This window comes from Diuraphis noxia, unplaced genomic scaffold (genome assembly GCF_037042655.1).
Source record: "Diuraphis noxia isolate RWA-SAM2 unplaced genomic scaffold, SU_Dnox_SAM2 contig0003, whole genome shotgun sequence".
Classification (NCBI taxonomy): Eukaryota; Metazoa; Arthropoda; class Insecta; order Hemiptera; family Aphididae; genus Diuraphis; species Diuraphis noxia.
Window position 1 is genome coordinate 10,736,742 of NW_028301713.1, and position 18,489 is coordinate 10,755,230.

Sequence of the window (18,489 nt, forward strand, 5' to 3'; positions counted from 1 at the left end):
TGATCAGAATATAACTCGAGAATATTTAAACTAATGAAACACGTATTTTGTCTGCATCCCTAATTGAGAATTATTAATATGACGGATAAAATATTTGCACATAAACTCACTTTAGCATAATATCGTCTCAAATCCATTATTTTACGATCAAGTATGAACACTCACTCCACATACTAAACAAACGATTTTGTGTCTCTTATGGATTGATACTATTATAACCATATATACCTACCATAAACCTAAACATAATAATATGAATTTAAGTATATGATATTATAAATTAATTTTTAACAATAATTTTTGGTCCCGCAAGTCTTCTCGCACCTCGCAGTTTCATTGTAAATTAATTTGACTCTACCACAGCTAAACCATCAGGAGCGATTTATCGTGCATTGTTGTAGAACATGTTATTATTATCTCCCATTGTTTAGCAATCCACACGGGATCGTGGTGGTGGAAGGTGAAAAACGGTAACCCCGCAGCAAGCTACAAGCCTCAGGTGATTGTAATATTAAAGCAATAAACTATTTATGTATAATATATTGTGTATAATAAATGATATGTATACATGTGTATGTACATTATTATATAAGTATAAATACACGTCGGATACCCTCACCGCCTCATGCCCCTTCCGGTAAAAAAATCAATGCTACACTTGGCGGAATTATTTTTTACATAATTTCTAAAGGGATGTTGATTGAATGAAAAAAGTCTTTCGATTCACTGTCTTGCCACCACCACTACGCATACTTTATTTTTTAATTCAATTACTAACACATTTTAGATTATTTTCATGGACCCGTGAAAGTTATGAGTATTCGGAAATTAAGAGATTTGCTCCTTTGGCGTAGCGGCAAAGGCAATACCACCGACGCTAAGCTCACCAATCATATTTTTGTTCAAAAACATCTGCCTCGTTTTGGATTAAAAAAAATAAATAAAATGGGAACAAAAAATATAACACCATCTTGGAACGTTTCCATTAAGAATTATCAGAAATGATTTAACTTTTTGAATTATACTCTGAGAATTCATAAATATGTATAAGTTGTAACTGGCAAAAGTATATAATAATATTAACAAATAAATAAGGATGTGTATAAATATTCAATAATTTATCATTTTAAAAACGGTCAGGAATAAAATATGGTTTTTTTTTTAATACGCAAATAATCATTTGTGGTACTCTTATTTTGTCATACAGTTTCCCGTGTGATATGTCACACGAGTTTTAATATAGTTTTAAGCCCTTGAAAAATATTACATTATTTTCACAGAATATAAACGATATAAGAAAAAATTATACAATAAAATTATTTAAGCACTGCCAGGGCGCAAAATTATGACGCACATTTATTTGATCAACCTATAAACCTATTCGAAGACTAATAATTCAGAGTAAAAATTAACAAAATAAAGAATTAAAGGTTAAAATTATGGTTTTCATTTTTAAATTATTCTTTATCATGATCGTCGAAATATTGTTATACTTAATTTAAAGTCATAAAAACATGAAAAGTCATAAGTCTACACAGTTATTTAAATCGAATTAAATGATAATAAATATATTTCATCTGATCCTAAATTATTATTTTAACGTTTTTAGTTTTACAAATTTAAGAATAGGATATTCTTTAATAATGTGCTAATGTTTTGTATTTTATTTTCATAGACAATTTATATGAGCGTTCAGGTTTTTATTTCATTTTTTATAACTTAGAAAAAAATGTTTATGTATTTTTCAATTAATGCACAAATTGTATAATACTTAATTATACTTTTTAAACGTCCACTGACACTTCAACTCTTTGCTTCTCCTATATTTAAATAAAAACTAATTAATAAAAAATGCGATGATAAAAAAAAATTATAATTAAATAAATGTCATAGCAATTATAGTTTATAGCATCATATAATTCATATCATATTTTATCTGACAAGTTAGTTAAAAAATACAATTAATATAACATATAATTATGGTTTTCGATAGTTGGACACTATTATAAATGGCAACTTGTTTTAAATTTTGAACTGAGTTGTAACATTTTAAAATTGTAATATGTTCTGTACTTCTGACTTATTTTAAAATGTATTATAACTTACTAAAACACTTCCTACATAAGTACATAACATGGACAATGTTCTTATAATTTTGTACGATGACAGACCGTTATAATATTACAACTAAAATAATTATATGTGACTGATTAACATAAATTTGCAATGTTACATGCTTGTAAAATGGAAACAAAAAATGCTTTTGAAATGTCATAGCGTGTGCACTGAATAAATAAAATTGAAAAAAATAATGAAAAATTGAAGATGAAAAGTTGATTGAAATTAACAATGCTATATGTATACATGTAGGTAATGTAAATTTTGTTTCAAATTTAAATTACATTTTTAGACATTATAAATGAAAATATGCTTTGATTATTTCTGTTTTATGTATAATCATTTAGGGCTCGGATGTTTTTGCACTAAAAATGTTAAACAATTGATTGCATTATTGCTGTGAAAAAAACCCAAAATTGCACTTAAAAATTGCAATAAAAAAATATTTTGTACCAAAAAAATTTAAAAAAATATATTAACAAATTATTTTATGAAATGGATTAAGTCATTTTATTAAGTAATATTATAAAGTTTTATTAGATAGGTTTTAAACGAGTAGATAATAAAAAAGATTGTCAGTTGTCATTAAAAATCTGGTAAATTGTGCGGTCTTCTTATTTTTTCAGAAATCTACAAATAATTTTAACAAAATTTAAAACTTTTTATTTAAACTATTTTTGATTTGTTTTTTAAAAAAAACCTTACCTTGCCTTAAAAATTGTTACACTGTATAATCTAGCAAAAAAAGTGAAAACATAAAAAAATAAATAAAATTGTATTGAAAATGACGACAATCATCAAAATTGCAAAAAGTTGCACTTAAATTTTTTATGTATTAATTGATACTCGTTTGAAATAAATGTATAACTTACTAACAACGAATCCGAATAGTAGAAAAAAAATCGCAAATGCAACAACATCCGAGCCCTAAATTAATCATATATAAAATGTTTCAATGTATTTACATTATGATGTATAAAAAAATTTTAATAATTTTTTTTAACGAAAAATGTCCCAAATAATAATTTTTTTTATTTATGCTTGAAAAAAAGATTATATTTTTCACTATTTGATTTTATCTTTCCGATTTAAAGGAAATAAATAATTATTACAATCATAAATTTACATTTTGAAATTTTATTCGTGATAAGTTTTTTATAATTTGACTTCTTTTGTGAATATTTTACATTAACGTACACATTTTATACAAAATATTTTGCATTAACACTTACATGAGTGCCTAAAGCTAATTTTTAGTGATGTGCAATTATTATATAGTATTGTACAATGCACATTATTTCATATTGTAATTATATATTGCAAAGCAAATATTCTATTAACTAAATTTAATTAGGCCTTAATGGATTTTATTAAAACCATTAAACTAGTCAGGTCTCGCGCATTAAAAATCCTTGGAAATTGGTATTGTTGTTAATCCTTATACAGACGTGATTTTATTTATCATATTTCTATTATGGTTTGGCTTAAATATCTGGACAGAGCTCATTTTGAATAATACTTGTGTCCTATAATATTGTTCTCTAATTTTTCCTATGTGAAGTTTATATTAGCAGTATTTAATTCCTCTTATATCATGGCCCACGGGTAATTTAAACACAATATGCATATTATATATTTTATTTTTTTGTTTTCAATGATCAACTCACCGTAAATTATCATTCAAATTTTTATTTAAACTATATTTTGTTTTATATATCATAGCTATCGTTATGTTAGTTCTTATACGGTGATTACCACCATTTTTTTCGTACAAAATTTATCAAACCCTGTATCATAATATGAGTAAACCCAACGCTGATTGATCTATATATTTCAAATTCAAAAGAACTAATTAAAAAATTCAGAACGGTGTACCTATAATAATATATATAGTGCCTATTTGCGGAAATTATTGTTAAAAATATGTTTTTCGAATATTACAATATTAATTGTATGTCTAATTAGACGTACGTAAGACAACTGCTGAAACCAATCTATATTTTAATATGTCTATAATATTTCGATAACATTACAGACTAACGACGACAATGGAAAACGACATCGATCGAATATATTTTAGACCGTTGAACGGGCCAACCGAGGCCGCCAGCCCCCCCCCCCCTCGTTCACTTGATCGACCGCACTGCATCCGGAATCACTTTGTCGTTTTTTTCGATATCTCCGGTATAATAGTCACGCCGACTCGATAACATTTTCCAATCGTCAACACAAGTTGGGTTATTCTTCTTGTTCTCGTGTACCTATATTGTATAATAGGCAGTGTTGGCTGCACGCGAAACCGTCGCAATGCGACGACCACGATCGACGTCTTTTAGTTTTTTTCAGTTCCAAAATAATACGTTTAATACCATATACCTCATCGGTAATAGTATGTATAACTTAAGGGATCAACGTTCAGTGTTATACAGCTGCGGGTGTAACAGTATATTAAATACTGCTTAAGCCGAAACCCGGTGTGTAAGTTTGTTGAGTGGGTGGGGAGGGTTTGTAAAGGGATGGATATGGTGGTGGTAAGTGGTACACGTGAAGTCGTTTCTGAAAGTCCGCGATTGTTGAGCCAGTGGTGGCGGTGGCAGGATGTGCCTCCACCAGTAATCACCGCAGTTCGTTGGTCGGCGGCGGCGGCGGCGGGGTGGAAATCGTGGCTTGTATAATGAACGGACATTTTTGCGGTTAATTAAAAACGATTTCTATCTATGTACACTGCCCACCCAACGGGGTAAACCTTAAGACCGCGTCGTCGTCGGTTCGTTCAATATATTTTAATATGTATATAATATCATATTACTAGTATATGTGTATATATTGCCGCAGTGTGCGCGACGAGGAAAGGCAAACGAACCGGAAATAAAAGTGAAAAAGGAAAAAAAACGAGGACTGAGGGAATAATACCACCGAGGTTGACCTTAATTACTCGCCGGCGGCGGGTTTGATGAGATAAAACTCGACTAATAATTTAATAGGGTTTGTGCAGTTGACGGTTTCCGAGTATAATAATTCATTTAAACTGGGCGGTGACAAGACAAGTCGTTTACATATAATAAATATAATGTCATCATTATGTTATTATATAATATGTATAGTATAATAGTATAACAGTATATACATTAAGGTAATACAATTAAGTCTGCCCACCAAACATAACCAATAGTGACTTCAACTCTATCGACATTTGACATCATACATATTCGATTTCGATTATACATATTCATAGGCGCAACTAGGGTCAATTTTTTTTTTTTGGGGTGGGGGAGAGGGGGCTAGAATTGTATAAGTCACACTAAACCTAAATTCATTAAAATAAGCAGCAGAAAATGAGCGATTCTGATTACCATGCTTAGTTTTTGGGTAAACCTAAATATCACAAAGCAGTAATCAAAAATGCAAGAAAAGAGTAAATATGTCATTGTGCAAGTTAAAAAAACCAGATCACAGATTTATAAGCAATAAGCATTTTAGGATAATATTGATTACCTATAGTAATAGTGAACTACGAGTTTTAATGTCACATATCTTACCTCTAAAATAGGTCTTACAGGACCAGAAGTTAAATCACCAAGATCCAATTTAGAGTTCGTAGTAATTTCGGTGACTGTAGTCACTGTAGTCACACTCGCAGTAGTTACTACCTTCATCAAATTAATGTTTGTTTTTTCTCCATTAGCATTTTTTATACTTTTAGGTTTAAAAATGTCAAAATAGTTAGTCGTAGACATTATCGTTATTTTCAATAAATTTGAATAATAATTAGTCAATTAGAAAACGATGGCTCGTCACAAACATTTGAACAGCGATATGATAACTGTCAACTGTTAGCTGATAACTGATAAGTGACAACCACGGTGACAACAAATATAACCAGTGTGACTGTAATGTATATTTTTGTTATGGAATGTGCAACCTGAATAATAACAGAAATAATAATAATTTCAGGTTTTTTTTTAATCAAAAAAAAAATTTGCCAATTTTATTTCTATGACGAATAAAAAATTCGTAATTCATGACTTTATTTGGGGGGGGGGGCTACAAAAATATTTGGGAGACAACAAAAATATTTGGGGGCTAAGCCCCCACCTAATTGCGCCTATGTACATATCAACTAACGATTTTCACGACGACGTGGCGTAACTTTATTACGTACATGTACCTACAAGATAACATGAAAACTCATTGAAAATCGTATTTCCCTAGGAAACATGGTTTGATTTTCAAAAGAGCAATATTAGCAGTTTTTCGTATACAAAAAAAAAACTTTTTATCGATGACCTGAACTATCGACATGCGTCTATTATAGGTAAAGTTAGGTCATGAGAGGTATAATAACTAATCTGACCTCTATCTTAGCCAATAATAACTTCGTCGTTTGCAAATAAAATATATCTATTATTGACTATTGTGATGTTGTTTTTTTTCATATTGAAATATGACTATTTTTCATACTATTATTATTATTATTATTGTGTTATAATATTTATGTATGCTGCTGTAGTTCACTGTTTTTTCTGTCTATACGACAATAAGTTGCGCTAATTTGTACATTTATCGTGTAGGCAACGATCGCGATGGTTTCGTTAATTCCAGCGTTTAAAAAACCATGAACAATTTTTCATTAGCTTAAATCATACCGAACTAAGACGACGAAATTAAACGTCGACCTTTCGTATAATATAACTATAAAATATTGCTATTAGGTAGTTAATATTTACACAACAATGTTGCACAATTATATAACGTCATCGCGTGTACAATTATTATGGTAGATTATAGGTTGAACATTTCTAATTTTTTTTTCCTTTTAAATTCTAAAACTCACATATAATACTAACCTAGTCATTGTAGTTTTTATTTTATATTTGAATTGTGACACTGACGGTTTTAATACCGTTGAGTGTCGTTAATAAACTTTTAGACATGGTTAACAAACTTGGTTTTCAACTAGAAATATCGGAGACAGAAGTAATCACATTAATGTCAATTAATTAGTATCAGGACGTAATAATCGCGTATTACATCAAGACTTCACCCGTTTAAAAATATATTTAAAAAAATAATATATATTATGTTTACAAATACGATTTAACTTGTATTAGTCTATATTAAATTTTTACTGAATCGGTATAATTGTAATTTTATCAAGAATAATTAAAAACAGTTGTACAATATTATTACCATTCATTTTGTTTCATAAAAATTAAGTTTTATACTGCAATTTACTGTCTCTTTGTAATATAGTAGTTTATACTTAAACAGATATAATGATAATTCTTTCGTGATTACATGGTTTTAGAAAATATATATTTATTAGTTTTTTTTTTTAAATATATTTAAAATATGAGAAATTAATTTCTATTCAATTGACGATTACATTAAGAGTCTGATTTAAGGTAGCACTTAACACTTAAGAAACTTCTTGTCAAATATCCTATTATAATAATTAATAAATTTAATAAATTAATTGATTAATTTTTTTTTTTCATACGTTTTTAAGAAACTTTAATCAGAATAGATATTTATCATATAATAAAAAAAAAGCGGGTAAGTGGGTATCGCTCTGCTGTACATTAGGGGGTGGGGGTGGACCTCTGACTAGGGTAGGTTAAATTTGAATGCAATGATAGGTATCATTTATTCGTTATCATTTTATCGCCGACTGGCCCGACTGCAATAGCTAGTATAGTACACGTGTGCCAAAAAAATATATCACTGTTATTTAAAGGTAAGTTAATAAATTGTTGTATTATGTTTAAATTCAGACTTATTAAATTTGAGGCAAATTCAAAAAGCGAAATTTTTTATAAATAAATATAATTAAATTGAAATATATATAATTAATATAATGAAATAGGTAATCAAACAAAATATTATTTTTAGTTTTAGTTTTTATCAAACATAAACACATAATATGGATTCATGGGTAATCAAAACAACCAAAAACACATCTGAAAATATTATTATCGAAAATAATAAAACGCCCAAAAGTTTTTCAAATAATGATAAAACATCAGAAAATACTTCAATAATTAATGAAACAAATAGTCAACCGATTTTTCAAACACATAAAAAAAATCAAATAATTCTTCCGTCGTATCCTAATGTGGGTGGTAGATCTTTTAGAAGTCAATGGTTTAAATTATTTGATTGGTTTGAATATTGAATATTGTTCATAAAATATTTAAAATATTGAAGCTGTATTAATTAATTTTAAAATGTTCCACATTTAACCATATTATGCAAATATGATCAGTGAATATTATGAATATTATAATTATCTACGTAAACTTTAATTTAATTTTTATTTTTATTATTTAGTATTATTTCGTTAAACGAATTTCGTTTTGTAATTTTAAAATAAATGTTTCATTGTAAATTCCCAAAATATTCTTTTATAAATGGATATTACTATATTAGATGGAAAATTATAGTTGTGTTAATTTAATGATATGTCAGTGTAAAATGTAAATAAATTAAAAATTGCATTAATATTGTTTTTATATATAATCCCCCCCCCCCAAAAAAAAAATTTGCTTTGCCCCTCCTGAAAATTTTGTCTGGCTACGGGCCTGATACAATGTGTAGTATACAATATACATACCTATAATATAAGTGAATAAGTAAGTAAAATTAAAATGATAACTTTTTATTCATTATAGCATGTTTGATGTCTTTTGTTGTAAATTTTAAATATTAATTTCCGGTGAGAGGAAAACGGTTGCAGCGTTCAATGTCGGTAGACAATAAAAAAAAAAAACAATATTCAGAACCGAAAAAATATTTTAAGTTATTCAAAAATAAATCCCTTTTTCTTTATACGTTTGAATTTAATTGAATAAAAATGCATAATAGTTGTTAGCATTTTAAATATATAATAATATCGTTATATCTCGAATGATTTCAATCAAATTCGATTAATATCGTCGTCGGACAGCTTTAAGCTCTGTCGATTGTCGATGTGCTTCTTGTACGTGTTTAATACGAAAACAACATAGTAAAAAAAAAAATACGGAGGTTCTTTGCAAATGTTATACCGAATGATAAATGGACCTTTTACGTAGTAAAATGTTCATTCATTTGGGCGTGTCCAACCTACTTCTTTTTAATACACTGGACACAACGCCTTGCCCTCGATGCTGGTGGTATGGAAGGGTTGTGATCGGGATAATACTGAAATAGACCCCAGGCCTTGAAATTAGAAAATGCTTTTGGGATTTTGTTGTTTGTCTCCGGCAAAAGCTGTAGGGTGGATAGATGGGAAAAAATGTCCTTATCGGTTGTCTGAAAGACAAATGTGCTTTGTAAACGAATAATATCCATGGTGAATAAATTTGTCTTCTGACATTCGTTTTTCTTGCACGATTATTTTTAAAATTGTATATTTTTTCTCCCTCCAGGGATCCAAACGATCACGATGATAAGCCCGATTCCGGATCCAAAGAGCGGAACAGGTTTCGAAGCGTAACATGGGATGAATATGATCCGGTGCATCAAAAGTATTTAGAAATAAGTGAGTATAAAATTTAATTTAATACGTTGACATTTGCCATTTTTTTTTTTCATTTGAAGTTAGAACATATTATTTTGAAACGTTATACTTATATTATACTCGTCTTATATTTACTCATTCATCATTAGGTTTGCTCAAAACTGCAGTGTTTGAAGGAAACTTTAATTATTTATTTATTTAACCATTTCACATTCTCATCAATATTACACTATAATAAACCGAAATACCATTCAAAATTGTGAAACTTACGTTAAAATGAATCCAGCGCTATTGCTTTCTCGTGCACCTAACATTATTATATATTAATACAGAACTAACGTAGCATCATCGTCACAGATCAAAAATCTCTTTTATACTCAGTTTTCAGTGCGTAATTGGTTTCCTCTAACATTTCCTAAAATAATTTTTACTCCTGTAAGTTAAATAAAAGATTTATTATTTATTTTGACTTCCACGAAACAACTAAATACTGTTTTAAACGATTAACTGCAACAAGGTTTCTAACCTATATAAGACCAACTGCACAAGTTAGATTATTGACATACAATAATGTTCGCTATCAAACCATTGCAATTCATCAAGGTACGCAGAGTTATTGTTTCGTCGAGTTTTTACCTTATGTTTGATAATATTTTAAGTTTTATCATTATTATTTGAATTAACAAGATTACGGGTTTTCAAGGAATTGTTTCAACCAAATATCATATAATATGAGGCCTAGTATTCATGAATCATATTTTTTACAGTTATTTAATAATATTTTCTGCAGCCGTTATTATATTTATTTTGTTTTTGAAGTGAAAAATGAACAATGAACTGCTGTTAAACACATTTAACGCTCAAAGTTAAACATAATAAATAATTAAAATATTATATTTATATTTTTTTTTTTATCTGCAGTGCGTTCTTTATTAAATATTTGTGTACAATATTTGTATAAAATATTTTAATTTCAATTTCAATTAAATATTAATTTAAGTATTCACTTTTGTTGTGCGTACCTACTATCGTTTTTATCTCTAATATCTAATGACAGTCTAATTTAAATATATATCCTACGACAATACGTAATCACTAATCGCTAATGTTCCTTTAGTCGTATAAAACTATTTTTTCGTATAAGAGCTAACTTAAAAATTGAATTATCGTTATACAACGTTATAGTTCCTATAAAACGTAAGTATTGATTTTAAAGTTGCTCGATATTCACATTATAAGAGCACCTGCAGCCCAGAGACCTTTTGTCTGATACCATACTCCAACTTATACTACCATGGTGCATTCATGCCTACTATATATACAACCGCGAAACAGACGGATACACAGTTATTAATTCATATAATTTAAGACTGTTTGTCAGTTGAACAGTGCAGAGGAGATATGTATACTACAATATTATTTTGGGTGATCGACGAAGTTATTTGGACTGAAACTGTTATTAATTGTCATCGTCAATGGGTTATGCAGCACTATAATCTTTATAGCTGTTTGTGAATTTCGACAGTTTTGTAATTTAGTTTTGTAGCTGATACGTATAGGTGCAATAAATGCAAACTTTTCGGACGTTTTTAAATATTTCATCTGCTTGGTAAATTCCTCATCGGTATAGTTCTGCTGAACTTCATAAAATTTATTATTTTGTTTTTGTGTTTTTGTCAATGTCAATTTTCACAAATTTAAATTGACAGATTCATTGCCATTCTTATTTAAAATTGAATATTGATATAAACATGACATTGTTTACTGTTTACCTTTATACTATTCTTTGAAAACATTTATAGCCCCTTTTGTAGGTTCTTATATAATTACAGAATATTATGAAATGTGTTTAATTTTTAATACTCAGCAAGTCAAACAATTACTTGCGTGTACACTGTCGTTTTCGTTTCATTTTAATTATTTCTTTGTAATATATGGCTTCATATTATATTTTAAACAATTTTTGAATAAATAAAAATAAATTGTAAAAATTCAGTAAAAATAGGTACTTATATAATTTTGAATTAATATTTTGAAACACACCAACCTGCAACGATTGAATCTAAACTCTGAAATCTGTACCTTAAAATGTGATTGATTAAAACAAACCTGAAAAAAAATCAAGAAGCACAAATAAAAAATAATAATAATTATTATATTGTATATCAATATTTCCTAACAATAAAATCCAAGATATATATTTTTTCGCACTAAATTATGCTCATGCTCCTGGCGCTTTTTTGTTTTGGATGAATATATTGTTATGTCCTTATCGACATATTCGAAGAATATAATGTTAGCATAATGCAATAAATTTTATATTTCAATATATTTTGTTATAAATGAGATTTGTTAATATGCCAGTTATTCTTTATTGATATTTATGTTTGTTATTTATTTTTTAATGCAGTAACTTAAGCTGGAAAATTTCTTTTTCATCTATGGATATTTATAGTAAAAAAATGTTCAAATGATTCTTTAAAGTTTAAATATTACTTAAATAGGAATACATCGTACATATAAAGTATATCCAAATATAATATTTTTAGAAACACCGTCAGCTTTACATTTATTCAAAAATATACAACACAAAAGTGTTTTTAAAATTTAAATTTTCTATTGAAACTCTACCAAAGTATTATTAAATCTGTGTTAATCAATAATCGTTTACACTAGTGAAAATGAATAAAAGTGACAATATTGATATTATTTGGACTTCTACGTTTTATCGCCGGGATATATATCACTAATATCTTTAACGTGACAATCTAATTCCCATTTGATTAAAATGGATTTGGCAAAATTAAATAAAGTTTTGTGTTAAATTTATCTAAATACTTCATGCATTGGTACTTATTTAAATTTAATCAAAACTATCATATACTTATAATATTTTGGAATTATTTTGATACGACGCAACGTGACGCGAGAAAAATTTGTATAAATAAAACATGATGTTCTCTGATTTAATATTTAATTAGAATTATTTTTACAACACATAAATAATGCAGTTAGTATAAAAACTATTGAGGTATAATTATAATTATAATAATTAATTATTACTAGCTTATAAACACGACTATGATTAATCGTGGTTTATTTTACATATAATATTTATTCTGTTTTATCAATGAGAACTATTACTGAAATATAACATACACGAAGACGCTTAAAAGTTGCACAAGTCACGCCCAACACAAACACTAACCGTCTTTCTTCATATAGTTTCGTTTCAGACGTTTGTCAATTGTATATACATTTTGTAACATACAGTACCATTTAAATAAATTACATTTTTCATCTTTCAGTCATTGAATAAATAAAATAGCACATCCGTAGCGCAAAGTTTGCAAATGTAGTGGCTGCAGCAGGATTCTTTATATTATTATGAGTTCATGAACTCGCGATACATTTTATATTTTTACCATCCATCCACTCTTTTATGGATAAAACTATGCAAGTACTATTGGAAAAAAACACACAAATATATAAGTAGATTATTGATCGTTCTTCGTTACAAGTTTAAAGCCTAAGATGAGAAATGCTTTACTAACTCCAATAGAACTAGAACTTATAGTAAGTTAATCTAATAATAATTAATCTAATATTCACCTGCAGATAGGTATCAAATAATTTTATTGCAATATTATAATTTATTTTTTTTTCGTTTTAAAAAGTGGATTAAAATCCAATATACATAACTTCTAATAATAATAATTATTATATTTAATGCATGAATTTATAGGTAGGTAGGTATATTACATTATTTTCATATTATTTGAACAATATTTGTTTTTCTGGTTGCATTTTATACGGTGTAAAATATTTCAATTACTGAATAGTTTTTAAATGTTTGTTGTTATTATATTTATTATTATTATTATTATTATTTATTTTCATACATCAATATTGACAATATATGTATCGTCATTAATTATTTATATGATTTTTTTTACACTTTTTAATGATGATGCCATTTAAAATCCGTATTCTGTTTTATTTCATTTACGCTTATTATGCATATATAAATCTTTTTTTAAATTCTGAAAAGATAGAGTAGGGTTATTTATTTTGATTTGTATGAATTATATTTTATCGCGCAATTGAATTATTTTTTTACCTCACATTCCAACGGAAACGTGGTTATTAAAAATAAAATATTCTCAATTAAAAAAAAATCGCACCTACACGTTCAACTTATACTAATTCGATTATTCAAAATGATTACAGGCATGAAGCCCCGGATGAAGAACCACTTCCGGGCGCACCAGCTGTCCGTGTGGTTACGGCTCATACCGGAACTGCACCGGGCCGGCATGGAGGACGTGATGCTCCGACACAACTTGTTCCGGAATCACGACGACGCGGAACTGTACGAAGGCGTAGTGAGGCCTGATCCGCTGTCCAGGCGGGCGCCGCAGCGAGCAACGGTCAACCGATTTACGGCCAATGGTACGGTGGCCGAGGTGGTGCAATCGTTGACGACCACGGGACGGCCGCAGTGGCCGGCGGTGGAAACTACCACGTGCCTGCCGCCGTCGCGCGGCTCGAACGCGGCCAATGTGTCCACGTCGGCCGAAGACGCGCTGGCCACACTCGGTGCGGCTGGTTACGCGGCCTACTCGACGGCACTGCACGTGACCATCGCGCTAGGCGTGTCACTGCTAGTGCTCAACGGCCTACTGCTGGTGATCATATGCTACCAGAAGGACAGGTTTAAGTGTTTGCAAAACCCCCAGCACCAGCAGACGGCCAGCGGACAGGAGGAGTCGGTCAGGTACAAGGCGGCCACCGTTCCGGACGACCGACTGCAGCAATCGGCCGCGGCGTCGGTCGACAAGGCGGGCGGTTACGACGGTCGCCATCATCACCTGCAGCACCATCACCATCCACCGGGCCAGCAGATGCACCTGGCCGCGGACGCCGTGGCCGTGGACATGGAACAAAGGCATCACCACCTCCACGGGACTGGTGGCCACCATCAGCACCATCACATGCACCACCATCACGTGCCGACTGTCGTCGGTGGACAGCATACAACGCCGCCTCAGACAACCGCGACGATGACGACGACCACGCAACAACAACAGTTGTCGGCGGCCACAGCGGCGGTGCGCATGGCGGCCGGACACGACATGACGTTCCCGAAAGCGGCCAAACCGTCGTCCAGACTTCTGCATGACCACCAGGTCGGTGGCGGGGGTGGCTGTCCACCCAACGGGTCGCTGGTGCACGGCACGCTGCCCAAACCACCTCCGCCACCCCGGTCTTCGGTGGGGGTGCAATCGCAGGAGTCGCAGCCTCTGCTCGTGCAGCAGGGCGTGGGCATCAGTCAGATGCCCAAAACCGGTACGCTCAAGATGCCCGTGGCCGCCATGAGCGAAATGAGGGTCTGACCGTCGCTGCGGTCGCTTCTATTGCACCTGCAGTCGCTGTGCTCGTGCCGATTATTGGTGCATTCCACGTGCAATAATATTATTATTATGTAATACGATCGTTATTGTTTTAGTACGTCGTGTTCGTTGTTTTTATGGTTGTAATTGTCGTTGTCGTGGTTGTGGTTGTGGTCTACCCTGCAGAAAATAAAATTATATTATTATGTACCTACTTCACATTTTAAACTTGAGGCGTGTGAAGTGTGGCTGTCTTCCAACACGGTTCATCGTACCGGCAAATGACGCCAGTTATGCCTATATATTCGTACCCCGGCTCTGATACCGCCGCCGTATATCACCATCTGCGGTATCATTACCATGTAAATAACTAGAATATAAATATAATAATAATAATAATATAAATATTTTAATAATAATATAAATATTACAATAATAATATTATAACAATATATATTAAGTCGTTAATGATTCCGATGCATAACATTGTTATTGTGTCGTGTTATGCGCATTATTATGGTTCGTCATTGTCGTATAGTAGCCGAAAAACAGTATTTCAATATTATTTTGATTTGTTCGTTTTAATTAGATTAGTATAATATTTGTCATTTTATTTTATCATAATATAATAGCAGATAATGTATTAATTGTTATAATATAATATAATATAGTCGGTCGCGTTTGACTGTAGGTACACTTTTTTGTCTTGTTCTTGTTCTGTAATATTTTATTTGCGCAAAGGTGGTGTCCCTGTCGAGGTGGATCCACAACGATATTGTTACCAGTCCGTTTTTGTCCATGCAACGTTAACGACAACGTGTCTGGACTTGTTTGTAATTATTTAAGTTTTCGAAAACATTTATCATCGTTAATTATGGCGAAAACATGCACTATAGTTCCGACGACCGTGTAGGTAATATGTCATAGACTTTAGACAATCCAAATAATGAAATAGTCAAAAATCGTGTGCTAATCGTAAATAAATATTATTATGATATTATCATGTCGAATGGAAAGTAAAACGAACACCTTTAAATACAACGATTTCGTCGTTTGTGAGGGAATTTATGACTACTCTGGTGGGTTTATCGTTTGGGTGCAAAAAATGACATCAGCTGCAGATCTACTCGCTATCAAAATATTAAACCGTAGAAGCTGCTGCTCAACAAATCCAACACGACAACTCGTTGAACAATATATAATATAAATAACTATTAAAATATTATATTATAACAGCTGATGCTATTGGTTTATAGCAAATTATAGCTGTGGGAAGAATCATAAATAGAAAAATACATTAAATTGTAATATTGTTTTCAATGATAATATTCTAGGTGGATAGTCGATGAAAATTAAAATTAACTCCCGTAAATGTAGATGCCTCTATACTATTAATAATGCGTACTTAAATGTGTTTTACTTTTAGCTATGTTCGACTAAGCTTTTTTACAATGCTCGATTGATATTTTATTTTAAACAATTAAATTATCTAAGCCAAATTGTTTTTATCGTGTAACATAACATACCTACATTATTTGCTCCGCGTCATGTTTAAAATTTGTGATTAAAATCTGACATAATATTTTATAAATAATAAAACGTTTACTCGTCAGTGTTGCTGAGTACAATAGTCATTTCGTTCAGAGTATAAATCGTGTCCATTGCAACTGTTTAATTATCAATCATATATTATTATGCAGGCGAATGATTCGCGTTTTGTACGGATTTACTGTGCATTACTGCAGCCGTGTACGCCTGTCAAAAGTATACGTGAAATGTCTCTCTAATTTCAGAGAAAACTAAAACGGCCACACGATTCTATCATACCATTCATACCCAATATTATCTACGCTATTTAAATATTTACACCCCCCCCCCTCATACCCACCCACCGTAAAACATTATGCAGACATGCATTATTTACCTGCAGTAGTGTAGCCAACGTCGACGTACAACGCAGATCAGCGTTCCTCAATATTTTTTACATATTATGCGTACCACCGACACAGTTTGCAAATGTTTATATACTACTCCTGTAAGAAAAAGAAAGTAATATTTAATATGAATGATGATCCATTTATTTTATGAAACAATAATTTCTTACCATACCACGTATAAGCTTTTCGCGTACCACGGATTGAGAAACGCCGACGTAGATTGTTACGGGTAACATCGATTCACTGCGCAGCGTTTGATTTTAGTATTTTACGGAAGTCGTTTTTTTTTTTTTTTTTTTTGAAAACACTCTCTATCATCATTGTATAATTTTATTTCACTTGTAAGATAGTGCGGACGGAGAAAAAAAACGTGATTTATATTAATGAGTTATTCGGATGCGCCCCACGCGGACGAAAAGAATAGCAACGCTACGATTATATTGTACAAGCCACCTGATTTGTAAAAATAAATCATTACAAAATTAATTTAAATAATTGCATTGATTCTGCCTACTCTGGAGTCCCGCGCGTCTATTCTTCGACATTTCGTTTCATTGTACATAATATTACATACATATAAGTATAACGAAACTTTTCGTCAACACAATGCAATTGAAAACTAATTTTTTCGCCGTCATGTGTTATTATTATCTCTTATTATAAATATTATTGTGATTACCCAATTAGTTGTTATATTATTAATAGATTATATATTATGTAAAAATAATCTTGACGTTTTTTCAATGCAAAATATAATATACCTTTACTACCTATCTGTTGACGTTTTACGAAAAATGGCCGAAAAATATTATAATCGATTAATTTCTTGAATTCATCATATTTCACGTTACCTTTACGATATCATAATGATAAAAATGTCATATAATATCCTATGAACATTATGATCGACATGAATCATGTTGTCAGTTTAATCTTCAATCGTCATTTCAGCGATTTTTTCGGTATGGGATTGTAATATATTTGATTAAAAATATAATATAATATAGACGAAATACATTTTATTTGCGCTCCATATAGAAAATGTTCGACGATTGTTGGCACATGCACACGTCACAGGAAAGCAACACGATAACCATATTGTTATTAACAGTGAGTGAAACCAATAACTTATGTTTAGACATTATTGTTATTATGTTTTCATTATGATAATCTAAAATCGAAAAATTAAAACTGGCAGGTAGTTGTGTATTATTATTACGTCATAATTTTTACGTTTCGACGACGACGTACAGTCGTTAAATGATTGAAAATCTGTGGAATTATTATCACACGTGCCTAAAACAATAATGCGTTGGTACGTTTTGATTTAATTGACCACGGACAACATTGTACCGATCTGTCGACACAGTTAGCCTCGTTTTGTCAATTATTATACAATATTATAATATGAGCCCGAATCTAAAACAATCACATTTTCAATGATTATAAACAGTTTTGCGACAAACTACAAAAAAAAAACCTCTACAGTGGTGATTTATTTCAGTGATTATGATAATTTTTAGTCCGATACTTTTTAGAC

The 18,489-nt window shown here is 30.7% G+C and overlaps 1 protein-coding gene across 2 annotated transcripts in view; it reads left to right on the top strand.

Moving 5' to 3' along the window:
- Positions 1-17,254, top strand: part of LOC107165601 (neuroligin-4, Y-linked-like) — a 354,388-nt gene extending 337,134 nt beyond the window's left edge. For both annotated transcript variants that reach the window (XM_089222255.1, XM_015513924.2), the window contains exons 7-8: positions 9,528-9,640; positions 13,850-17,254. In XM_089222255.1, the coding sequence (XP_089078381.1) occupies positions 9,528-9,640; positions 13,850-15,015 (1,279 nt within the window). In that variant the 3' untranslated portion in view covers positions 15,016-17,254. The remainder of the gene's footprint in view (positions 1-9,527; positions 9,641-13,849) is intronic.
- Positions 17,255-18,489: the final 1,235 nt, after the last annotated feature.